Genomic DNA, 27,126 nt, shown 5'->3' with positions numbered 1-27,126 from the left:
GACAAGTGAATGACAGACTATTCTCTGTTTTGGTTACTCTCTGTGTACTGTTAGGGTGATCATGCAAAACATTGTATACATGGTTAATATAAATTATAGCCCCAGTGATCTTCAAGGCTGAATGGTCAGCGTGGTCACATAGGGCATTTGTGAATCTCTGATGACGAGTCCAAAACCACTGAATGAAAAGTTGGTCACAAGGCAGTGGGTTCCTTGAACACCCCTGGGAACACCCAGGGAACACCCCTGAGTTCCACAGAGATAAGATTTCATTCCATGCTTTTGCATTTTCCATGAAGCTCCTGGAATAATGCTTGTTGTAGCAATAACACATCAGTCAACATCTATTATAAACTTCTCCACAGTCTAAAGCCTGTCCAATTACTGCAAACATGGTATCAGAGGACACAATGAAATTCCATCATTTCTCTGAAAGAGATTTGGTTCATTGCTTAGATACTTACAGTTAAAGAAAGTAAGCTCTGTTTTTAAAGTATATTCATAAAAACTACAAATTATCCTTTTTTATTACGGTGATTTATATTTTTTTGTGGCAATACCTCCTCTAATTGTTTCTTGCAGTGAAGGAGCATAAAGAACGATTAATTTTTATTCTTAAAACTTTGATTTTAGCTATATTAATTTATCATACTTAAAAAGGATAAGTATTAAATATGTGAACTGTGACCATGTATTACTGATATACATAATATAGTTCGTATAGGGCAATATCACATTTGCAAAAGCTGTTTTGGTGACAGCCAAAAAAACAAGCTAGCATTTGACATTTGGAATTCTCATTTATTAAACTGAATGAGAAAAAAGAATAAAGGTTTTCTTATGAAAACGACCAAAAAGTATCCTTAAGAAAAATATAAAGCTTAAAATGTAAAAATTGGGAAGGAACATAGTACAAGCTCTAAAATCAATGCTGATAACTCTTGTCATTGCAGGTCTTACATTATTTGTGGATTCTTTTTGTTTTACTATCATGTCCTTAAAAAAAATATAAATCTATCAGGTAATTTTAGACTTTTTCTAAATAAAATTTAGCATCTAGCAGAAAAGAACCTGAAAATTCAAGCTGGATGCATTTGAAGTGTCAGATACAAGAAGTCAGGTATGTAATAGCCAATATTTTTAAAGGACACTTGTGATCTGAACCAGTTGCATGACTGTATCTGCTGACTTGATTTTTGAACATCAAGGACTGGACTAATGAAAAATAAGATTTTAAATAACCTAGTATCAAATGGAGAGTGTTCTTAAACTTGCAAGTGATTAGACATAGGAAGCCATGTGCTTTGTCTAGAAATGCTTGAAAATGCACAGGCATGAACCTAAACTATTTCTGAGTGGCACCAATTTGTAGAACAATCTGATCTCCTGCTTATTTACACATGAGGAAAGGGGAATATAAAATGTTATGATTTTATCTTGCTCTGTTTTACACACATGGATGTGTTGGTATAAGATACCAGGCAGAGAAATGTATCTTTTGTGAACAAAGCAAAAACTAAATCAGAACTTTATTTTATCAGTTGAAACCTGCCATTTTATTTATTCTGGAGTGTTGTGTAATTATGTTCCCTGACCTTAATGGTGTAGTAATAGTAATCAGTAAGTCAAATGTATTCTGAATTCTAATACCAGTTCTCAAACTGTGACCATGACATAACTTAGTTTTTACCACCTTGCCTTTCTACCATGTAAAATAAGCATTCATTTATCTATTTTATGGAGGTTATTGGGGGGATGTAGAACATAAAACCCTTTAACATGAAAGTAATAGCATTTCTTTAATAAGATCTGACTACTTGTTAAATTATCTGTACTATTTACAAAGCACTTTGATACTGAACAGAACTATGAGGAGCTGCATAATTACAAAGAACATGTTCCTGTCTCCTTTCATGTCTCATAGATGATGGTCCAGTAATACAAACATTGTCTGAGATTCTCAAAAAGCTCTGTAGGTTAACAACAACAATGAATCATTAACTACCTGTTTAAACTATGGTTTTCAACTTCAAAACAGGCATTTTTATGTGGGCGACACAAAAGCTGCTCAAATTCATCTGGAATAAGGACAGTGTTCACTGACCTTTACTGAATGCCTCTTCTAACAAGGAAACTATTGAACTGCTTTTACTCACACAGTTCTACATTTGGGTGGAAGAACTACAATTTAACATTAACTGATGTATTCTAACTTGATATAAAATCAGACAAAGTCTTGACATGCATCTGCTTGTTGACACTCAATCCCATTTAATAATGCATGACAACAACTAGTAATTAGTATTAACTAATACAACCAGTTTCTCAGCTCAGAATTAGGTCATCGGATGTTTGGTATCAAACACCCACTGAACCACAAGTGAGGTTACTAGAAGTTACTAATGAGTGGTATGTGTGATAAAAATGTCATTTTGGAAGGGAATAAAGGAAAAATCAAACACTTGTGACTATTCAAATGAATAGTCTTCATTAAGCATTGGCATTGTCAAGAGCTGATTGTAAGGACAAGAGCCTTCCTGTAGAATTAAGTTTAGAAGTTGCAGGAGGGTACTAAACAGGAACAGGTACTGATCCATAGTGATCTACAAAGATAGTTGAAAACAAAAATTACACCAAGATGCAATACTGATAGCATACTGCATCTTACTTACCTCACACAAAGAATAATAATGCACCATAAGAGTACTAAGTAATGAGCAGTTTTCAGTGAAACAGCCAGTAACTCCTGGTTTTCTTTGTTGCTCTCAATTTTTCATATACAATGTGCAAAGTTTCAGTAGTTGTGTGGGATGCTGCTGATTTTTCATTCAAACCAGTAGCTACTGGTAACACACTTCAGGAGAGGGACTCTATCCCAACTTGCCTGCTAGAGAACGCCAGTTTACAAGTATCAAAATTTCTGTGGCCTAAGCCTGATAGTATTGAAATTAACATTTCAAGTCAAGCTTCAGAACTATTTTCTTTATTGCTTTCCTTAACACACCCACAAGATATCTTTATTTCTTGCATCTTGACATAATTTAGACACAGAAGTCATTTAAAGCATTAATAATGACTCGAAAACTATTCAGTTTTAACAAACGAGTTTAAAAGTTAAACTCACTTTTCTTCCCATTTTCTTCCCAGTAATTCCTATTTCACAATCCAGTTCAAAGTGTTTCTGTTTCCTTTCTGCAGCTTTTAAACTTAACTCTACAGGAAGGCCTTAGACCCTTTCCAACTATAGTAACTAGAATGCTATTTGTATCAGGAGTCAAATACATCAACATAACTCTAACTTTAAGCATGTCAAGTGGCCTGACTGACTTCTGTTTGAACACAAATCTAAACTGCAAATTCTAATTCTTGTTTAAAACCATATACAGGAAAGAGTGAAATAACAATTTTTAGAGCTATGAAATAATGTAAATCTTGTCTGAATGCCCATATTATTTTTTAAAATAGGAGGCAGAAGCTGCTTTATTATTTGAAGCAAAAGTATTTGAAATGGAGGACTAACAGTAACAGGCTATTCTTGAATCCAAGAATTTTCAAGTTTTCTTCAACAACTAAACTGCAAGCTTAACATTTTACATGAAAGTGTTCTTCCGTATAAGGGACCTTCTATTTACACTACAAAGGGAGAATAAATCCTCAGGGATAAAGTTCAAATTCTAAAATATGGCCTTTATTTGTCCTTCACATTTACTTCTTGTTCCAAGGAGGGAAAAAAACAAAACAAAACAGATGTACCTGATGATTTTATTGTGAAAAGGTACGGGACAATGCCAGTGACTTTGATGAAAGATGGATTAGAAATGAGGTTAACACCTTAAGTTAAGGCCTGGTGACCTCATGTACATCTTGCCTGGTGACTTCATGTACGCCTTAGGCCCCTCATCAGTTCCATTTAAATTCCTAAAATAGGATTTAAGCTGTGCAGATTTTCTGGGATGCCTCTCTTTGCTGGAGTGAGTTCACCATAATGCACAAAGAAATGAGAAAAGATATATATATTTTACTAAGCAAATATATTTTGTGGGTTTATTTTCAGTGCCAGATCCAATGTGAAATTACAACCATTGAGATATTCATGGGGCCATTTCATTAAGGCTTCTTTTCTGGCAGTTTATTAAGAGCTCCTTTTGTATTTAATAACTGTTTTATTTTCTTTTCTTCAAGCAAATCATATAAATGAGAAAGCTTCCTATGTAAATTCCAGTAAGGAAGAGAAGGAATTGTATGCTGTGAGGGTTTTAATTATATTTGTTTGTGATTCTTGCTACAAGTCATACATTACCACACAATTCAGCTTTAATCTATGATATTCAACTAAGCATGAACACAGGCTATGACGTCCTTTATTTGCTCTGAAGACATCATTTGTGATGTGTTATGAATCTTATCCTTGTGCAAAGAGCTAGCACAATGTCTATACACTATGGAAGTCTCACTTCAGCTTCAAAATTCAACTGACTGATATTTTTATTTTAGGTATGGAGTCTTTGTCCTAATCATGTATAAGGACATGAATTTTCTCCTCATGATGATTCTTCAGCACAAAATTATGAACTTTTATTAGAAATAGAAGAAAAGTGTCTAACTTTCTTGTCTCCCACAGAGGCAAAACTGTCTCAGATCCTATTTTTCTTCCTAGCTGTCAGAAATTTGACTCTGTTCTCTAAAGTCCTCCTGGTAAGATCAAAAAAATGGAAATAACATTTGGTACGCCTATCGGCATTACCAGAGTATTGTAATATGATAGTAAGGTTACCCTGAAACAAAAGAAGGCAAAAAGAGATATTAACTGTCAAAGTAGTTCAGCCCATCTTATTTTCTATCTGTTGTCTAAGGTTTACCAGTTTTATTTTAATTAATGTATTGTACATGCCTGTTCGTCCTTTTATTATCTAGGGCAAACCATATGTAGTAAAAGCACATTCTTCTTGTAGCTGCTTACCACTATCTTCTGACAAGATTATCTTCACACTAAGTATTCTGTGTAGGAATTTCAGTAATAGCTCTTTTGGAATTGAAGATCTAAATTGCTAAGATCTAAATTTCTTAGAATTTACCAAATTACAGCATCTTCATTCTACAGTAACTGCTGGTTTTAGATAGTTTCCAAAATACTCCAACACACACCTAAATTGCCAAAACCACTTAATTATATTTGCAACTTCATGAACATGTGTAATATTCCCTAATTTCCTGAGTGCTTTTTGAATTAGAAGTTTAAAATGTTAAGTGGTGACCTTAATGCTTTGCAGTTATGAAGAAAGGCATAAAGATATGGATACATTATTTATAAGTGGAACAACTATGGAGATAATTAGACAAACAAGAAAACTTCCAAGATTTTATAGAATTGAATTTTTTTTTCTGTACTTCATTCTCAGAAAAGCTCTGTAAACATCTAACAAAACCAAGTAAGTGGGAGAAAATATTCTGATCCCTGTATTAACACCACTATTTCCTGTGGTTTTCAAGCCACGGTGCAAAGAATCAGGGGGCCTGCCATCCTCTGGTAAATGCTTCTGAGTTTTCATATACTTGCTCCAAAAATTAACTTCAATTAGAAAAAAATAAGCACATATATATATTACTGAACAAAACAATAACATAATGCATAAAACATATAGTATTTACAAGAATAAAAATCAAATATCCAGCTCAAACTGAAAGCCATTTTTTAAAGTCCTCTAGACACAGAGATTAGAAGGCAAATGTCTTAGTTATTAGTACTGCAGGCAACACATTACAAACTGATTGTCCACCAGCCATCAAGAAGTTTGAAAAACACAAACCACAACAGTACTTGAGGTTTTTTCAAGGTAATAAATGTAATTGATATAATCAAGTTTTTGAATTTCAGCAAAGTACTGTTTTCCAGTAAATGCCACTTCTGGAATCCTCAGTGAAGTGCTATGAAGTACCATGATGTTTAGGACATCTATTTTTCCAAACACAACCACCCCACCTTAATTCATTTGTAAATGTTTCCCAACACTGCTAATAAGTCAGATGTATTTTAAACAAAATAATCTTGTTAGCACTTAAAGACATATAAGACTTGGGTTAATAATTTGTACTTAGCATGCCGTACATTCAGGAAACCTGACAAACACTGCCTGGAAAAATGCAATTGCCTCTAACCCAAGAGAGAATTTTTACTTAGGCTGTTTGCAGTCTGCTCCTTCTGATCTTGAGGTACGCCAAGAAAGAAGCATTCACATATTTTTAAATGTAGAGACAAGCAGAAAGTCAGAAATACAGAACTATAGGTTAAAGTAAGTAGAATGTTAAAACATGACAATGCACCATTTTTTTTTAATAAATATGTTTTTTAAATAAAAACATAGACAAAAAGGGTAATGAATTCAGCCACAAATGCAGTACAATTTTGTGACAAAAAAGGCTGCAGAATGTGTCTGTATTATGCCTATTTAGAACTATTATACTTGTAGCAGCAGCTACAAAGAGCATTTAAAAACAGTATGGTTAAGAATAGGATACTATCTAAAAGAAGAATTATTTTATTTCAAAATGTTTCTGCTGTCTCTTGGATGCCAGGATATGAGAAGCAATTTGAAAACTTTGAAAGGGGAAAAATAACAAAAGGAGATGAAAAAAACATGAGTAAAATAAACAGCTTTGAAATAATTAGAAACTCTTCAACACCTAAGCATGCAGTAAAACTGTAAGCCAGCACACTGCATATCACAAAGTTCACCAAATTCACCTTGTCACTGAGCATGCTGGTGGCACACTTTCCCTTTCTTGTTCTGCACTTTGATCATGCTGTAACAACGTTTCATGAATAATAGCTATCTATATTATTTCTGTAAACCACTCATCTCCCTGGTACCAAAATAAAGTAATAAATAACTGCTTCTGTTGCTTCCTGCTCATGGGATCACAGTTTATTCACATAGCCAAAGCAGGAAGCAATTTAAAGCTATTCACATGGATTACATGCTTGTAGGATTGCAGCCTTGAACTGTACCAGTGGACGTCAATCAAGATAGCTTTATTGCAGACTGTCAGTCCATCCACCCATCAAAGACTCTAAGGAGTTATGTGGCCTGCCTGTAAACACTATCAACCTAAAGGCATTGCAGGATCAAAATATGAAGGGTAAATCATGTATATATACTTACATCCTGCAACATATTTTAAGGGAGAGGAGGGAGGCAGGTGCAAATTTAAGTAGGTGACCTGCAGACTGCCTCCACGAGAATCCAGAATACAGACTGAGGACCCTAGCAACTATAACAGGTGTCATGTTATGAACAATAATTAAAACAAACTAATTGTTTGTTTTGTGAATAAAAAACCCATGTCCTTTGAAAGTGCCACCTTCCCAAAAATTCTATTTTATTTTAAACAATGAAAGCTGCCCCATGAAAATTCGAACATGAGGTACCTATTACCTATGTAAAAAGATGTGACTTCCATGCTTAAAAAAACCCCAAAACCACAACAAAACAAATCTGCAGGCATATGACCACTCAAAGCATTTATTGTGTAATTATTATTTAGATATCTAATTAAAACCTTTTTTTATGGGAATTACCAAAAAAACTACTGTGTAAAACACTATGGGAACTAATCAGTTGCAGAGAAGAAAAAATATATATATTTAATGCATATCATAAAATTGCTAAATTAGGTTCTGGTTCAAAGTTCATTACTCTCAGTAGAAAGGGCTTGCATTTCTCTGTAACAAATGGCCAAGATGTTTATTTTTTCCTATTCCTGAGGAACAGACACAGGAACTATCTTTAAGTATCAGCAGTTGTGCCTTGCAACGTGAAGTAGAATATGTCTCTGTGCTCTGCAAGATACCAAATTAACTAACTCCTTGGTCTACTGCTTATAGGACCTGTGAGAACTCTGAGATACTACAAGGCAAAACAGAAAATAACAAGCAGTAAATTAAGATTAGAAATCTAGTTCAAGGAACACTGCTTTACTTGGCAGAGTAAATATAATGATAAGTAACAAAACTTTAACAGCATAGTCTGTTCAATTTATTGCTATATTGCCATTGGACAAAGATTCAACTAAAACAAAGCAAAGCATTAAAATTTTTAGTGTTATTTAGAGCTTGAGAGAAACTCTGACCTGGACATGAAACTTTTTACAAAGAACATCAGTTATTTCAAACTGCTCAGCTTTTCAGGATACCATTTCAGTGAACAAAACTTGAACTGTCAGTCAAGAAGCTTTTTTCAAATACAAACTTACATATAAAAGAGTTTTCCTTATATTGTTACAGTTCTCTCTTTATACAGTAAGAAGAAACAAACACCCAAGCAACACAACATTCCATGCAAGACAGCAGAGAGTTTTGAGACAAATGCAATATTTCCATCACTTCAAAAACATAATGGAATTGTTGCCAAGCAAGAACTCAAAGTCAACAGTTTTCAGGCAAAGTCCTGTATAAATGCAAAGGCATTGCCATCCTGGTGACATGGCTGAATTGTACTTTGTGAGCTACTGCCTATTTCAGACCCCCCACAAACACAAAAGTGTGTATCAGCATTAAAATAAAATAAAATAAAATAAAATAAAAAAAATAAAATAAAAAAGACTAACCAAACTTCTCTATGGGTAAAACAAATATGACACAGTGGTTACTATTAATTAGAATTCCTATTTGTTCAATACTACTTCCAGTTTCCAAAGGAAGTGTGACAGGCTGAACTAATAATACTCTACTTCTCAAAGCTGCTAACACCCTATTTCCTGGGCAAACAAGCTGCCCTTCATACACACCATGCTCTGGTGTTCAGGGGGAGTACTTAGGCTCACTGCTTCTTCCATCAAGGCATCCTACACCTATGCACAGCTTTTTTGTTAAAAGAAAAAAATAAAATCAACATTTAAAAGACACTTTTAAAGGCATTTTATTATTTTTCTGTTAAATGAACCTAAACAAGAAGCAGCAGAAGAAAGGGAACCGCACGACAGATGGTCACAAGCAAGCGGGTGACCCCTGAAGCTTGCTGTGAGTCAATTATCAATGCGGATTTCTCTTCTTACCGCCCCATCCCATGTAAAGAGGAGCCGCAGCAAACTCTCATCCATCCCGGCTAAGTGACTTGGTAAAGGGAATCAGCAGCCGTGAGCAGATGGTGCGAGCGGCTCGGAACAGGAGAGGAGAGAAGCGAGCCCGCGGAGACGGAGTGTCCAGGAACAAACCACAGCATTTACTAATCCCAGCTCTCCACTAAGATGTACCATGGGAGCTGCACATCGTCTGTGCTCTGCATCACCACTGATTAGTTTATCGGAAAATATGCAAAATGGAAACCTGACTCCACTTCTAAAAATAGCCAAATTTACTCGCTTTCAGCGTGAAGTCCCACTCCTGAAGCGTGGCAACGGCGAGCAAATACCTCGTCTTATCTCCGAAAGATAGCATTTCTAGCCGGGGTGGGGGAGCAGAGACGAGCTTCTCAGCTCTTTACATCGGGTTCTTCGCAAGAACCAACTCGAAGGAAAAGAGCCGAGCACCGAGCAGCCGCTTCCGAGCAGTACTGCTGAGCTCCCGACAGCCCCGCGCTGCCCCCTGCCGGCCTCGCGATGCCCACCCCGCAGCAATGCCCACCCCGTAGCGATGCCCTTCCTTACAGCCCTTCCCTGAAGCTGCAGCCCCGCTTCCCCCCCTTCCTCCCAGGTTCCGGGGTGCAGCCTGGCTCCTCTACAGCTGCTGCGCTGCGGTTGTGCTGCGCTGAGGTGCTTGCCCCTTTGTCCAGACCCCCGCGACCCCCTCGTCGGGTGGGGCTCTGCTGTCCAGTGCATCACGTACAGCTTTTGCGGCCGCTCCCCAGCTCCCCTGGCACTCAATTCATCGCCCCCCATCCGGTGGCCGCCGAAATGTCAAAAAGGTAGCAAGCCTACAGAGCGATTGAGCTCTTCAAGACCAGCCCTTTGTTTAGAGATCACCAAGTACTGACAGAACCCGCCCTCCCGAAGAGATCAGATGTTATCTGAGGCTTCAATATATTACTACTTAGTACAGCTGGGAAAATATATTGCTTGCTACTGTAAGTTGACTATGGCTGTTTTTAACCAAGGCAAGAACAAAATAAATAAATATGCATAGGCCCAGGGCAGGAGCTCGGAGGCTGGGATAGCTTCACGGATCTGCGGGCGCTCGGCCGCCGTTACCCGGAGGCGGCTTCACCGCAGCAGGGCTGCAGCGACCCAGGGGGACGGATGGCAAACTCCGTGACTCGGCCGCATGTGCACATGGACATGAGGACAGCTGAGGGGGGCTGCTGCTTGTCAGTGTCAGTTTTCGCTCTTTCGAGGGTGGGGGTGGCCGGGGAACAGCTTTTTTCCTTTATTTTCTTTGGAGACGATAAAGGGAAACGGAAGAGCAATCTTCTGCTGGGAAGAAAGGCTCTGTCTCTATCCGCCGCCGCTCCGGTCTTACCTTGTAGCTTTCCTAACAAAGTAAGAGTGGGTAAAGTCGTCGTGATCGTCCATCCACGATTCCACCGCTTCCTGCTCTGGTGGGGGCGGGCAGCTGCGCTCCATGCTTGGCAGAGCAGCTCCCGCCGCCGTTCTGCCTCCTCCTGCCGCTGCCCCCGCTGTCGGTGTTGCTTTCCCCCCTCCCGACCCTCCTGAGCCCTCTGCCGATGCCCTCGGCCTGGCGGGGGGCCGGCCGCCTCCCTCTCCCCCGCTGCTTTCCTCTTGCTCCCAGGTGTGAGGGCAGCAAGGCACCCCGGTGTCCTGCCCCAGCGCCGCGCTGGCGGCACCTCAGTTCATCCCCGGCCCCGCCGCCCGTCCCATAGAGTCCAACCCGGCTCCACCTCCGTGGCGGCCCCGCAGTGTCCCGGAGGGCTGCCCTGCCCCTGCCCCGCCCCGGCCCGCCCCGCCCGGCCCGGCCCCGCAGCCGGGGTCACTGTCGGGGAGTCCCGGCGCTGGCGATGCCCGCGGCGGCGCGGGAGGGAGAACCGTACGTCGGCAGAGACTGGCGGTTCTTCTGACCTGGAGCTGTTAGCCCAAGCGGTCTCCGCGGGGCTGGGGGAAAAAGGAAAAGCTACGAAAAAGTAAATTGTTCCCCCTCAGTCTGGCAAAGGCGGTTTGCTCCCCTGCCTCCACTTGACAATTACCTTATTTTCAATTTATGACCGGTTTCAGCCTAAAAAAGTGCTGTGTTGTGATTTTTGAGTATTTCACTGCAGGATGTCAATCTCTGACGGACCTCAGCCTCGATATGAGTACTAAAGCCCCGGCTTTTCAATCCTTCATACCTACAATGAAGCTTTTGAAACCGTTTTAGACACTTAGTAAGCACAGCCTAACTTTAAATATGCTCCAGACTCATAGCTCCTACTTTCTCTACTATTAGACAGTTAGGATTGAAATTTTTCGTAATGCTGAGCATCACATTCAGGTGTCGCAGTTTCATAGATAAGTCATCCTCGCACACCTATGCAATTTTTTTCAGTGCTTTTAGAGCCTCAATATTCAGAGACTTAGCAAGAGTCTGGATTCTTCCGCCTGAGAAGGGCCAGCAACAGGAACTTCACAGCAAAGGGATTATGAGCCTGTCCATGAGCTTGGGGGAGTTTTCTGTCTCTTTGTGTCACAGCTGTGCATGTCACTCTCTTTAGCATGTGTATCTTTGGACTACAAGGCTTTTTGTGTAACATGAGACATGCAGAAAGGGAAGTTTTATAGGAGCATTACTCTGTTATAAAGAGAATCTCAGGAAAAATTCGCATGGTTACCCAAGAGCAAATGTGAAGATAAAATTAAGACAAGACATGCTGCAAGAGTCAAGCTGATATTCAAGGCAAAGAGAAATCTTTCAGCAGGGAAGTAGAAAATTGCCAAGCAAAGTGCATCAATAGGCAATGTGGCACTAAATGAAGCTGTTAGAGTCAAAGCCTGGAAAATTATGTATATTGGAAAAAAAGAAAATAAGCCTATCATGTCACTCATATATTTATAAATTAACCATTCCATTTCAGGAAAATATTTTGAGGCTACAGTAGACATGGTAACAAAAGCTTCTAAGCTCGGCAGAGCTTTTGGAAAAGTGTTAGAATGCTTAAAATGTATACCAATCATGTAAACCATACAATTATAAAATGAAGATTTTAGATATATCTGAAATACCATTCCCAGAATGGTCTCATACAGTAGATTGATCATCTCAAAAGTATTTGTCCCATCTCAAAAGTCAGTTCCAGAATTGTCAGAGGTGATCTAGACAGGAAAAACAAGAATGACCAAACACATGGAAATATATTTGCTGTAAAGAGGCAGAAAGAGTTTGTTTATAAAAGGATGGATACAAATACTTAAAAAGTAAGATAGGATTTTCTCTCTGGCTCATAGGAGAATAACAAGGTAATGGTCCATAAAATTTTATCAGCTGCAATACATAGTGTCTCATTTCATGTAATTAGGAGTAGTAATAATAAAAATAAGCATTTATACTGCAGTCAAGTAAGCCCCAGTCAAGAACTGATACTGTACTGAGCACTATAAACATGCCATATTAAATGCTAAGGTAGCTGAGAGGTGTACAGCATCCATGTACTTCAAGGTACTAGGACCCCTGGGTGAAGCTGCCTTCGCTGTGGCCAGCTGTGCCCAGTCTGAGCCAGTGTGTGCAGGACAGAGTACTGGGGGAGGAGGGGTCAGGCAGTGCAACAGCATTGTGCTTTTGCTTGGGCTTGGCAACCGTGTCATTATTTAGCTTACAGATAAGAATCAGTAAAGCCTAAGCAAATTATCTTCCAGTGAATTTAAAGGCAAAGCAAGTTCAAAAGTTTGCTACCTAAGGAAAGAATGGCATAGTCTTTCCCAAAGTAAATAAAAATGGGACAGCTGGGGGGAAAAAAGGATACTTACTATGTATCCTATGAATGTCCATGAATAATAATGAACATGCTGTTTTCATTTTGAAGGTGACAGGAGGGAATGAAGGCCAAGCACAACAAAGAAATGAATGGTAAAAGTGGAAAAAGTCTTCCATGATTTTGGCTTCCAAAGTGCCCTTAAAAAGCTCCATGTATCTTAGCTCACTCCCAGCCTTCCAGTTTGTTTCCAGAACTCAGATGACAGAATTGATGTGTAGTAGCTGTAAACCTGAAAAGCTTTTCTAGTAACAACATGCAAATAAATTTGTCTAGTTCGTGTTTGAAAGCTACTTGTGGCAAAGCAGTATGCTTGAGAGCTCAGCCTAGAAGCCAGGAGACTTTTCCAGCAGTAAGACATTCTATAGCAGGACTGGTTGACAAAAAACCCCCTCTTTCATCTAAAATCTTTAGCTTGTGTGTTTTGCAAATATTGTCATGTAAGGAGATAAGAAAAGTGGGGAGTTTTTTTGTATGTCCAAGGCACGTAAATTAGAAATCATAACTGGTGATAATTAATAAGAACAAATATGAAAGTATCTAATCAGAGAAGTATTTCTGTGATACTTCATGCTCAAATAGCTATTTATTCAAACCTATTTGAAAGTAACATTTCTGTATCATCCCCCTTTAGAAGAGAAGAAAATAAGGTTTTAAAGGTTACCATAGTTGGATTATTTGCCTTACCTAGTCATTAGACAAATAGGAGCAGCATTTAGCTTTTCTAAGAAGTGGGAATTGGTTGTCTATCTACCATTCCTTAAATATGGAAAACAGTTGGTCCCTTTAGGCTCCTAAAACAAGTATAGGCCTGTACTACATTGTCAGTGAAGATAGAATATGTTAAGGTTGAGGAAAGAATTCCCATAAATATTAGCCAGTGCTTTACAGGTGAACACACATGTAGTAGAAGAATGATAAAATTAGTAAAGCAAGTTTCCATTTCCCTTCCACTACTTACGTCGCATAAAGAGAATGAAATATCCACCAAAATCCAATTAATTTAAAATGTAATTGTTATGTTAGTGATGAAAATGCTAAATCATGAGAATGTCTCATTAGTTTATTCTCTCAGTCTTTTCCAAATAATAACTGGAAATGCTTCCCAAATAAATTTAGCTATGCAGAGCTGTTCACTCCCTGCATAATCTGACTTCTCCTCTGAGATAGCATGGCATATGTCCTACAGGAAGCTATGTAAAACAATAGCTTCCTCCTATTCTGATTTCGATGTGATTGAGCCTTTGCATCAACATCCAGAATTATTGCTAGCCTCAGGAAAGCAGCAAGCTCTCAAAGTTGTAATATCCAGAAATTTGTCTGAAAAATACTCTCTTACTTAATTTCCTAAAAAATGTAATTCAGAGTTTGAGTGTAACATACTAGCATTTAATATGTCAGCTGACCACTATGCTCCATTTTTAACCTTTTCTACTTTCCACTGGAAGTATAAAGATAAATTTGGAACCTCTCCTCTCTCTCTTTCTTTTTCTCACCCTTGTCTCCTTTCAACTCTTCCTTGAATGTCATGTTTTCCAGCCCTCTGACCATTGTTTTTCACTTTGGATAGTTCCCAGATTGTTCCCACCATTTCTGCAGTGTCTCACTGAGCTAGAATCAAATAATCCAGCTGAACACATATCAATACTAAATAAAATAGAAGGGATATTTTGGGTATCTTGCTAGCTATGTTCCTGACAATACAGTTGTGCTTGGATATGCCTCTTGGCACTAGGCTGATATTGTTGACTTGTGGTCACCAACTCTATTCTCTTTCCCCTTCTAAATATTTATCCCCTTTCTAAATATTTGTCATGTAGTCTGGTGTTGCCTGTGTACCTGCCTACCTCTGCCTAACCATATTTTCTAGCTCTTGAATATTTTCAATTCAGTCCTTTGCTTCAAATCTATGTCACCAATTTATCAAGATTATTTTGAATTCTGTGCAGTCCTCTGATTTGTACTTGGCCTCACCAAGATTAGCACAAATTTGCTGAAGGACACAGGTCTGGTTGATGGTTTGGTACCATGCAGGCAGTTGAAATTGTAGTAGGACTTCTAAGCATTACTACTGGTTTAGCTAGCTAGAGCTTCTGGTGCCTATGGGATACAAGCATGTCTTTAGTGAAGATGCAGACACAGGCCTGATGCAAGCAGGGAGGTTATGCCATGGTTGCATCGTGTGGGATAACAGTAAATGCAATGCATTGACAGGTTCAAATGGGCTACAGTCTGCATTAATTGAGAACCCATGTAGTCCATTTCCACTTATATTCAGCAGATCCTTATGGGTTTCTAGCATGTTGACAACAGAGGCTGTCATCACCTGTTCTTTCTTTTAACATGTGTATAGCGTTTGGCAGAATTAATATAGTAGGTAGTAGGTAAGTAGGAAACTTGTGTAGGTCTCAAGTGCATAATAAACCCTTTAAAAATTTTTTTTAAAAAAAATTTTTATAGCTTATTTGAAAGACCTTTGTGACAGCTAGAGGGTAGTTATTTTCAATTAGCCGTTACTCTTATCAGTACTTCTGTTAGTAATTGTGATTCTGAGGTATTTGGCTTATACTTAGACTTACAGATAATTAAGAAGTCAAATTATAAGGGTTTTTTTTCCCTAGTTGTTGTTGGTGGGAGGAGACTTAGTGTTGAACTACATAAATCAAAGATTAGTCAGTTGTTTTTCAAGTACAATTTGGACCTTACTGTTCAGGATTCTATAAGCTGCACCATGAGAGCAGTGCAATAGCTTTCACTCATGCTGATGGATCCAGAATTTAATTCCATTCACAGCTGCAGTCTCAAAAGTTTTAGAGTTGTCCCTGCCCCGTGCCCAGTAGCTAAGGGTATTTTTCCCACCACTATGCAGCTCTATGCTCTCATCTCTCTTTGATATTTCTTAAACATAATGGGGCTCTACAGCAGATAAATTCTGTATCTAGAGACCAGAGTATGTATCAAAATCTGTTGAGAATCTGGCCAGCATTGGCACAGTGGGCAGCAGGATGTACTGCTCAGTGTTTTCTGCTGTGACTCTGTAACATAGCTTACCAGAAATGGAACATGGGGGAAATACTCTCCTGGGGGGGAAACAAGAAGTAAGTCACAGCAGTTTGAAATACATTACTGTCATGATGATCTCCTCATGTTTCCTAGTGACTGTCCATAGAGCCTCACGTAGAAATTCAGAATTAGTGCAAGATTTTAGACAGACTATTGTTTTTATTTCGGGATTTGAATCCAAGTATATTGTATATTGTTCTCACAGTTAGTTTTCCTGGATGCTGAAAGTTTCTATTTGTTTTCCTTTGCATTTATCTGTCTTTAGTAGCATGCATGAAGCTCATTATGTTTTTTCCATTAATTAGCTATCTACTCTCTTATTTCCTTATGAATAAACTATAATTCTCTGTTAAACTTCTCACATATTAACCTAAAAATTGGAGTTTCTGAAGACTCCCCTGTCACCACAAATGATTAGTATTGTTTCTCTAAGTATAGCCCTTGGTTTCCTGGTGATGTTTTTTTCAGTGCATTTTCCTAGTAATGATCTCTCTGAAACCACAGAGAGGTTTAACTGCACCAATTACACCTACCAACTATCCCATAACTTGTTTAATAAAAAAACTTTTTGCCTACACTTTGCTCTGAGAATGTGCATCTGCGTGGGTCTACTATTACTGTTTCTTTATTTTCAGAGTCACTCCTTGTCACAAAATAATTTTCCATCTTGGACCTTTCAATTAACATCTTTGTCTTCTCTGTGTTAATATGTATATTCTCCAGACTTTATTCCAGTGATCTTAGTTGGCCTGTGTTAATGGCCTCCCTTCCTATTATGCATCACTCTATAAATTTTGTAGTTTGTAGCTTTTTTCAAAAATAATCATCTATTTTTGTTCCAATTGTTCAGTATGGTCTGGGTCCATTTAGTGTAGACTTCACTGGCATATAGTGCTGGGATTTTTTAACAAAAATGTAAAGTTGTGAGCCAAAGCCCTAGAAAAAGCTTACAAAAATTACTTTTATCAAACTAATTCATAATCTCATAGGCAAAAAGGAAAGTTTATTTTTTCTGACAAGACTAATTTTCTGTGTTGACTGGCTTTAATTGTACAGTGATTGCATTCTATGATTTGCAATTTCCATATTAAATAATGGAACAATGCTTGCTTTTCTTTTGTCTTCAGAAACTCGTGGCATTTCCAGGCAGTTTTTTTTCTTAGTGTAGTTGGTTTTAATTTTCTTACTGAGGTTTAGAGTTAACACCTTTTGAACAAGTAATATTTTACTTTCTGATATTTCGGGACCTTCAGAAGTGAAAATATAGAACTTCTGCTTTGATACATCCCATGAGGAGAGTTTTAGTGGCCCAGAGGTGGTTAATCTTTCTGGTACTGTTTGTTACTATCACTATTAAATCGTATAACCCAGGATATAATTTTTACAAAGAGGTATATGATGAGAGGTTCATGTCATTGTTTTCTATTTACCACAATGAGTAAAGCTTCTGTTTAGACATTTCCCTGGTAACACTGTAAAGCGTCTGCTGTACACTAAGTCACCCAGAACATATTTCAGTGCAGAGTCCTGCTGCAGATAAAAGTAATAAATTTGGCTAATGACAAATTTTTAAAGCATTTTATGCATCTGAACCTATACTCTCATACTCTCACTGATGTTATTTACTTAGAGTTAACAGAAGCCTTGATCTTGTCTAGACCCCAAAACAATTAAAATGTTGAACATTTCCTATTGATCTGTATGTATAACATTTTTGGTGTTCCTTTGATCCAGCTTGCATGGTGCTTAACTGAATAAAATAACTTTTTGACCCATTAAAAGGAAACATACTTCAGTAAAGCTGTGATCTGATTTACTCATGAGAACAAACATAATTGGCATTCTTTATGCATCACTGGTTCTGGAAAAAAAATATTAATTAAAATCATCATACTTTCTACAGACCACAACTGGAGTCAGGACTTCTTTGTACTGGAAGCTTTACCACAAATATATCACTTGCTTGGGTATGTCATCAAATATTCACATAGTTTTTTAATTTATGGATGGACAGGAGGGAGGGATGGAGGTTTATACCCAGACCAATACAGACCCTACAAATAAACATAGACTATATCACTACAGAATTATGCAGCAGGCATAAAAATTGTCAGGGCATTTTAGGAATGCACAGGAGCATTATTGTAATTAAGTAAGGCTTTGATCTGTGATTGTGAAAGACCAACAAAAGTAAACATTAAATAAGGTGAATATAATACTTACATATAACATTGATATTATCATCTATAAGCATAATCAAAAAATCTTTGCTGTTCTGACAAGGAAAATGTGTAAGAGATTTGTTTGCAACTAAGGCTACCTGTAGCATTGTTAAGTGAATATATTTGACTTGTATGGCATTTTAATTATACTCAAAACCTATGAGACCAGTCAGATTGGAAAGCGGTTGTTAGAAATGAGTGTGTGTCTGTATCTGGATCCCACCTGATTTTTTTGGAGGGGCATGGCATCCTCAGGATCCTTCCATTTTCTCCTTCAGTTCTCATGGCTATACCTCAGGACATCTATGGGGCTCCAAGGGGACCTGAGCAAGTGCATTCACAGAATACCATTGCTAATCTCAAATTAGATACAATCGGTGGGGAAGTGTTCCCCACAGGGGCTTTTCCTGCTTTTTTTTTTTTTTTTTTTTTTTTTTTTTTTTTTAAGCCTTGGCTGATCTGAGGACTTGGAGCTTTCAAAACTTTTTGATTCTAGGTTTATTTATGTCTGGTAAATAAATGAAGAAAACTATTAGAGTAAATCAGTGAAATGGATCTTTAGATTCTCCCATCAAACAGGTTGGGGTCATCTACCTGAAGGAGTTAAGATGGTTTTCTTAAGAAAATAGTGAGTGAGACAAGAACTACCAGGTCCAAATTGCTGTGGCTATATATCTTTTCACAGTTGCTACTCTGTTTCTGAAATTGCCACCATGTTTTCTATAGCCATAGGGTTACACAGCTACTTCTGGCAGTTTATACTATCCTATGTTCTGCGAGAGACAGAAGGAGCTATGTCAACAGCAAGTTGTGTGCTGCATGCAACAACAACCAATTCTCAAATGTGGCACGCCTGATTTGGTGTCTTTGCTCCCAAATGGATAACGTGAGCATCTGAAAACAGCGAGTGCCTGATCTGATGGCCTTTGGTTAGATACCTTGGCACTTAAAATGCCAGCCGTGCTGTATGTAAGTACTCCTGGGAGCCACAGCCAAGTGACCAGCTACCTGCTGTAGCGGGAAGAGCCTTTCTTGCTCTCGAGGCTCAAGGAGCTGCTGGCTTCTCCATTGCCTGGCACCAGAGTGAGCTTCTCTCTGTGGGTATGTGTCCCACCTTTATTGGCCCCCTGGTAATAGGGGGCCTGCCTTAACCAGGCACAGGTGGACTCACACCCACTCTTTGGCAACTCGAGGCACCTGGTTTAATCTTGTTTCTCTACAACCTGGGATATTTTCACTTTAAATATTTAGACAAAAAAAATTTTTGTCAAAAAATGAAAATGTGAACTACGGCTTTCATCCCTCAAAAGCAAAAAGTTTCATATCCAATAAAGGAGACAAGTATGTGCATATTAGCTGGTGCGGCATCCCAGTTCTAAGGATTTCAGTGTAGCTTTAAGACCAGGGGAGAATCAAACTGTGTGAAAGCAAAGCTGCCAGAAAGAGCTAGGTACACAGTGATATTGAAATAAGCACATAATTTTGCTAAACTATTCCAGTTTTAAACAAAAATATTAAGGAAACACTTGGTGATCCTAAATCGCCATCCAGCTGCTTGGGATCTAATGGCTGTGCCTGATATTCTTTCTTTCCAGCTGCAAAGTCTGGACTCTTTTCAGAAATTGAAAGAAAAATAATTTCATTTTTATTTCAGCTTATTGAATTTATTTTAATTTTTTTCCCCAAGAGAAATGGTTGTCTGAAACAGAAGTTTGTGTTGTGGTCTCATAACTCAGCACCCTTGCAGAAAGGAAATGTGACACAGGATGCCCAGCCTGCAAGGACAGCTGAGTGACTGCAGGTTGTGAGCTGGCTTTTCAGTTCACCCTGCACCAAACACATACATAACCCCCACTTTTCCTCCTCTAAATACATGACCAGATGACAGAAATGAAAAATGGACTGAAAGGCAGGATTTTTGTGTAGGTGTTGTACATGTTTTTTATCTGTAATTTTCTTTTTCCTTAGTTAGAGATCTAGAAGAGGGACTTTATGCATTTTACAAGAAATCTATGCTTCCTAGAGCACATGGTAAACACAGTACAGTTGATCTTAACAGACAAAAACATATGCAGAAATGTATTGCAGTACATTACATTTATACAGACTCCAGATTGATTTACGCTGCATGATCTGAATTTGCAGTGTATACATTTGTATTGTAATAAAAATCTATTTTATCTTTGACATCTGACTTTATGGGGTTTCTGATGAAAAGCCACTGCTGATTAAATTTGGATTGACAAGGTTGGATTTTGTAATTGCAGGAAAATGGCTGCTGCGGGTTCCCCTGAATGACATTTCTTCCTCTGTACTTCCTTCAAAGTCCTGAAAACCCAGAACAAATCAGGCAACATTTGTCCCTGTGTTTATTCAGTATAAAGGAAAACCAATGTGTCATTGATAGTTGACCGGAATAATTCTTCTGGTAAATGTACATCTTCTATCAAACTACTGTTTAAGTATCTTTCAGACACAGAATAATTATTCATTCTAGCATTTCTGTCTTACACAAAATTTTTTGTTAGTTTATAGGAGATAAATCACAGCTATTACCTTTACTTACTTAGTGTCTGGCTCTTAATTTCTTGATCTCTGTCTGTGGATAGAAGTGTGGCCTTATTTTGCTACTTAGAAGTAGTCTGGGGAGACAAGTGAATGGAGTTGTGTGGAACAAAAACTAACAAAAGGAAAAAAAGAAATCAGTCTTCTTGATGGTTTTGAGTTTTTAGTGAGGTTTAAGATTTTTCATTTTATATAGACTAATATTCAGTTTAACTGAGGCATGGAGTTTAATATTATTGCCAGGAAAACCAAATTTTGCCATTGATGTAAGCCCATAATTCTCTTGTCTGCTATAGTAAGAATTATTTAGAATGGAAAATATACAACAAAAAGGATATAAATAAATAAATAAATAAATATATAAACAAAAGGAACAGGGACTTGAATTCTGTAATGCCTATAGTTACCCACATTTTAAGAAAATAAATAAACATAAATAGTTCTTAAACTAGTCAGTAAAGTTGAAAGTTGCTACAAGTTTACCCAAGTGCTTTCCAGACATGAAAACTTGAGCTTAAACATTCATAGTACTATTGTTTTCCTTTGCTAACAGTCCTTACTCACTGCGCTGGTCCCTGGATGTTCAAGCTAATTTTCATTTGGAATGGCTCAAAGCATTATAACAATTGGTCACTTTATATCTCATCAAGAAAGCTTATGATTGAAACAACCTCCTTCATTCAACAGTAGGCTTCTTTTTTCCTTTTTTTTTTTTTTTTTTTTTTTTTTTTTCCCCTCCTAGGATTCCTTCTGTTTGTGAAGGGCTATGCTCATGAATAGAAATATAAAAAAACTTCTGAAGCTCTTTAAAAGTTAAAAAAAAAAAAAAAAAAAAGCTAAAAGTCTTTGGGCTTGTGTGTTTATTCGTGTCTTTGAATATCGGTCAGTGGCTTTAACTCCAGGATCTTTTGATTCCCTAACCAGCACCAGCCAAATCCAGTGGAAAAATTAACATAGCAAAAGAACCTGATCGTCTCATAAGAGCCCCATTGAAAAGAAATACGGTGATAATGCCGTCATTGAGAGTCAGGGTGTCACTGAACATCTCAGGAGAGGAGAGTACCCACTCAGCAGCGACTGACAGCCTATCAGCACCAGAGCTTCAGGTGGAGCTCTGCACAGTCCCAGGTAGCTGTTAGCCAGTGAGGTCTCTCCTACACGGGTTCTGCTCGTTAGTATAATTCATTTAAAAATATGTCAGTCATAAAATAAAAAGAAAAAAGAATATCTGGATTTATTCCGGTGCTCTCACAGCAAATGGCTCTTCCTGCCTGGCTGGAATCTATCTCCTCTCTTCCTTCCCTCTGCTAAGGTTGGCTTAAGCATTTCTTACCCACTGCTTCAAAAAGTAGTGTGGAGATAGCTCAGCTTTCATTTGCTCATTTCTGGTTTCTTTTTGGAAAGAATTGGAGAACTACCCTTCTGAGCATATTGCCCATCATCCTATAAATAGCAGCTTCCAGGTCACTGTTGGTGTCTCCAGTGTTCTCACCACATTTCACTGTATTCCATTTCATCTGAGCTTAGTAAAGACCCTTACAACAAGGACCAGACTATTGTGTTTTGTACACAGTGTTGTTTCTGTTATCTAGCTGAATATCTTGACCTTTAATAGGCACCTCTGAGGTTGTCAAATCGTGTTTTATTTCATCAAGAATTGAATTTAGAGGTAGCAAATCTCTGTTACAGGCCTGAAATTTTCTCTATGTACTCTTCATGCCAACCTGCCTTTGCCCTCACAAGTGTTCATGAAGCTCAAATAAAAAGTGCTCTAAACACAAAAGAAAAAAAAATTATAAAACCTTTTCTTAATATGTACTTTCCTTCTTATTTACAATATGGACAATTTGGGTTCAGCTTAATCTGGTTTTATTCCAAAAATTAGGAAACGACAACATATTTTCTTCCTCAATAGAGCAGATTAGTCAACAAGCTGAGTACAACACAAAGACACAAAGCAATTTAAAGAAAGCCATTAAAGGTTAAAACATTTGTGTAATCAAAAGCAATGTTCCCTTCAGTACAGGACATTACATGAAATCTCGTTGTTCTGCAGGCCTTGTTGATTTTCACTGACTACAAACTAGAATAGGAACTTTCTACATAAATCTTTGGGTGCTAATACAGGAAGGTGGCCGTGTAATCTGAGCTGTCTGACCCTGGCCAAGGAGCAGACTGTAAACTCACTGCCTAAAGAGTTCTCAAACAATAAATGCTGGAAGGAGAACTTGCAGTTTTATTGATGTTTATCAGATTAAAGAAGTGAAATAACTGAATCAATGTGAGCAGCACATACAAGTAGGGGAGTGAAAGGGAAAAAATGCTTTTGAAGTGTGCTGTGGCCTCTCTTGGAGAGTTGCTCATTGATCTCTCAGTTCACCCTGTCAGACAGCTGGCATGGTGTGTGCTCTGCAGGCAGAGAAGCAGCAGCATTCATACAGCTGTGCTAGCTGGAGCACAGATGCTTTCACTTGCACTTGGTTGTTCCTAGCTAGCTTCCAGAGTTTGGGCAGAATTCACAGATATTTGACACACAGTTGATGAGCCAATAATTCACTGAAAATGGATATGGAGTTAATATATAGACTCGTCTTACTGTTCTCTTTATCAGACTTTACAAAGTTTATCTCTGTGCATCTGGTAGGAAGTGATGTATTCACATTGCATAAAAATTCCTTCTTGAAAGTTAAGTATCCCAAAAATGAATGAAAGAAGCCCTCTCTGCTTTATTTGTATCTAAGGGTTTTGATGTGCTTGAGAAAGTCACTGATGTCCTTACCCATGGTGCTTGGCTTGCTCTTCAAAGAACCTTTTCATTTGCCTGAACAGCAACTTCAATTTCCTTGTCCTAGCCAAGTCTCTGCCTGTTCACATCCCTTGGCTCCCTTAGGTCACTGCTGTTCCGCCAACAGTGAAAGTAGTAATGACTTTCTTATGTTAACACCGACTACTGGAAAGTGACTGGAATAAAAAACTCCTCACTTCTCACACACTGCCAAACAGCCTCTAGATGAGTGGTGGTTTTATCTCCTACTGCCTAGGAGGTTTCATTGAAAGCAGAAAGCCTGAGACAGCACAAACATGCTATTTATTTAAGTGCATGTTCTCCAGCTAGTTGTGGTTTAACCCATTCGTTATGCTTGGCTGCTCTGCAGCCTCTGATTTTCTAATTCATTGCTGCTGCTGGTTATCTCAGCAGCCCTGCAGAGGTGTGAGGCTGGAGTAGCAACCCCCTCTTCTTCTTAATACCACACCTTTGCTGTGCTTGACTAAACCTCCACATCAAGAGCTTTTACCCTGAGGGCAGCGTCACAGAATGCTGCCATCTCCCTGCTCCTCAGCATCACTGCTAGAGTGGTAAGAAAATTTCTTGGGATTAATGACAGTGAATGGAAATGCGGGATTTAGGCCAAACACCTTTCTCATTTTTCCGACTAAACCTCTAGAACTAAACCTGTAGAAGTCAGTGGAAACCAAGGTGACCCTAAGTGTACATTTATAGGAAAAGAGAAAAACACTCTAGTACAGACAACAAGTATTTTAACAAGAGAATCTAATCTTTTCCTTTTCTCCACATGTTATGCAGTGTTCAGTGAACACTGTATTTGCTGGCAAAGAGAAAAATCTGGGGAATCTATTAATCTTCCTTCACATTTAAACAAACACTTTCTCATAACCATGACCAAGAAAGGGAACAAAATTCCTTAGTAAACTTATATTAAGTGTTCTAACTCAATGTTTATTTTTTGTTCCTGAAAAATAAACCAACTGTATTGATAGCATAGTAGTGTTCAGCTCCTGAAGTCTGATGTGGAAGAGCTTAGGGAATATTTTTAACCTTGAATGGAAACTTAATTTTGTTTTCAAAATACCTGCAGCTCATAACAGTCTGAGCCATTCTGAGGCAAAAATTGTGGCCTTCAATGAAAGTTCATGTTACTCCTACAGGGTAATCATACCTAGGAGAAAAAATGCTAATAGTGTCCAGAGATAGGACTCCCTTTGAGGAAATCTACCCCTTCCCCTAACTCTATAGTATTTTGGTAATACAATTTTAAGACAGAGATCTTATAAACACCAAGGATGCTCACATAGAAAGTTGATTTCTTTCCACCAAATAGCTTAATTCCAAATTACTATGTAATGCCACCACTAAAGTTTCATGGATTTGCACAGGATTGATAAACCTGTGATTTTGCTTCTGGAAGCTTCTGAAGATAAACACCAAGCATTTATGAAATAGTGCACTACTCCTGTGAGTGTGTATTTTCAGGTATCATGCCAGAAGGGAAATATAGATATACTTACGGCAGTAGGAGAAGGAAAGGGAAGGGAAAGGAAAGGAAAGGGAAGGGAAAGGAAAGGGAAGGGAAAGGAAAGGAAAGGAAAGGAAAGGAAAGGAAAGGAAAGGAAAGGAAAGGAATAAACTTAGGGAAATACGAGATTTTAAATATGTGATTAAAAAGATAATTTGTCCTTGAGAAGCAAAAATATTTAAATTTAAGTTTGTTTCCTTTTTATTCTCATCAATTTTGAACACTTCATGCTAAAATTTCCCATGTGTGTAAGTAAGATTTTACTAGATTAGGATGTTGCAGCTTCCAAATGCAATATCAAAAGAAAAAGAAAAAGAAAAAGTAATAAAGAGCTGTTACTGTATTTTCATCTGTGAGATTTGAAAAAAAGATTGTGATTTCTTTCTGGAGCTTATCATCTGGGCATACTGCCAGAGAAATAATAAGTCATAAACTGCCTTGCATGGAAGTTCTTGTATTTTTAATAAACAGTGTTGTCATTGTGTGCCTTGGTTTTCCACAAGGAAGTCCCACATCTTTTGCAGAATTGAAAGAAAATGTTTTGCTTTTGCTTATTAGCTGCCTTGAAATAAGTTAAAATTATTGTAATGATGAAAAAAGGAGAAATTGTGTAAGGCAGGTATTTTATGGCAAGGAGTGTCTCATTATTTCATATTTCATACATTCTTCCCAAAATGAACCTTGCCAAATACTGTAATGCAATAAAAACATCACAGGCTCAGGATCAGAAATAGCTGCAGTGATACCTGGACTCATCTTCATTATCCACTACACCATCATATTTTCATCACTACTGCAAAATAAAATTTGAGAAGGAAATTACCCAGTGGACCAAATTATTCTTCTTTTTACTCTGTACTGTATGTTTTGAGTGACTCATTTCACTAAGGTTTATTGAGTTTTATGCCAATGCATTGAAAGGTAGAAGATTGTTCAAAATGACATTTCATCTTCTTTGGGATATTTGCAACTGAATTGGTATTTGTGTCAGAACTGTTAGGAAGCACCAATTCTGGATGATTGCAATGTGTTTATTTTACTTTGCTTCAATTGCTGTTACTATTTTTCTTTACCAGATTCAGCTTTTTCTAAAATAACATTTTTACTTTTTGTGTGCCACAATAGTTTACAGAAATGGTCTTGCCTCTGTCTCCAGTGCTGTCTTGGGAATATATAACACCATCCATCAGTCTGAATATCTCTGGGTGGCTAATACAGTGGATGATCCACATCAGCCTTATGAACTTAACTACCACACAAAAAGTACAGTGATGTTCAGTAAGAGCTCAGTGTAGGTGTAGATTATCTGTATGATCAAGGGTATTTATTCTAATGCTTTATGGACGTAATTCTGCATGACTCTGTGAGCTTAATTCAGATTTCTTTTGGTAAGGAGAGGAGACTCAGGTCATTTATGCTCAGTAAAAAAACAAGTATAAAAAGGAAAACAACAAAGGGTCTTGACAATTATTTATTGGCAAATCCCAGTTCCCATTAGAAGCAAACACGTTTTGCTTCAAAATGATGCAGATATCTCTGCACATCTGTAGCTTGGGAAAACACAGATCGACTCATGTCTTGAGAAAAAAACAAAACAAAACAAAACAGGCATACAGTTTGGAGAGGAAAAAAGGTCTTTAATATTTTGTGATTGTTACTTTTTGATAGAGGAGTGTGCACACAACCAGCCCTGCTGGGAAAGGGGGAAGAAGATGGCTCCCCACAAGTGCTTCACCCTGAATCTCCACAGCTGCCAGTGCTGGTCTTAAGAGCCAGGACATGCTCTGCTGTGGGCATGTGGGATATAGGGAAAGCACAGCAGGAATAGGTGGGATGAGAAACACCTGGCTGTCAGCTCTGTCTGTGATAGTGGGAGGCAGTTCTCAGGCACAGCCAGAGGTATGCAAAATGGGGGACTCAGCAGGAGTTGGGAGCATACCAATCTCAGCCTGCTCTGCTGTTTAAATTGGCTTCTTTATGGAAAAGAAGAATTTCCATCTCTCAAATTAATCTATGGATGAGCGCAGAGACGAGCAATAAAATACCTGTGGAAAGATGGGTGGAAAGCTG

At 38.1% G+C, this 27,126-nt stretch overlaps 1 protein-coding gene across 1 annotated transcript in view; it reads right to left on the bottom strand.

Moving 5' to 3' along the window:
* PDE5A (phosphodiesterase 5A) overlaps window positions 1-10,581 on the bottom strand; it is a 56,239-nt gene extending 45,658 nt beyond the window's left edge. The window contains exon 1 of the mRNA XM_008501804.2: window positions 10,451-10,581. Coding sequence (XP_008500026.2) covers window positions 10,451-10,554 — 104 coding nt within the window. The 5' untranslated portion in view covers window positions 10,555-10,581. The remainder of the gene's footprint in view (window positions 1-10,450) is intronic.
* Window positions 10,582-27,126: the final 16,545 nt, after the last annotated feature.

Source organism: Calypte anna, chromosome 4B (assembly GCF_003957555.1).
Source record: "Calypte anna isolate BGI_N300 chromosome 4B, bCalAnn1_v1.p, whole genome shotgun sequence".
Lineage (NCBI taxonomy): Eukaryota > Metazoa > Chordata > Aves > Apodiformes > Trochilidae > Calypte > Calypte anna.
This window is presented reverse-complemented; position numbering and strand designations above follow the sequence as displayed.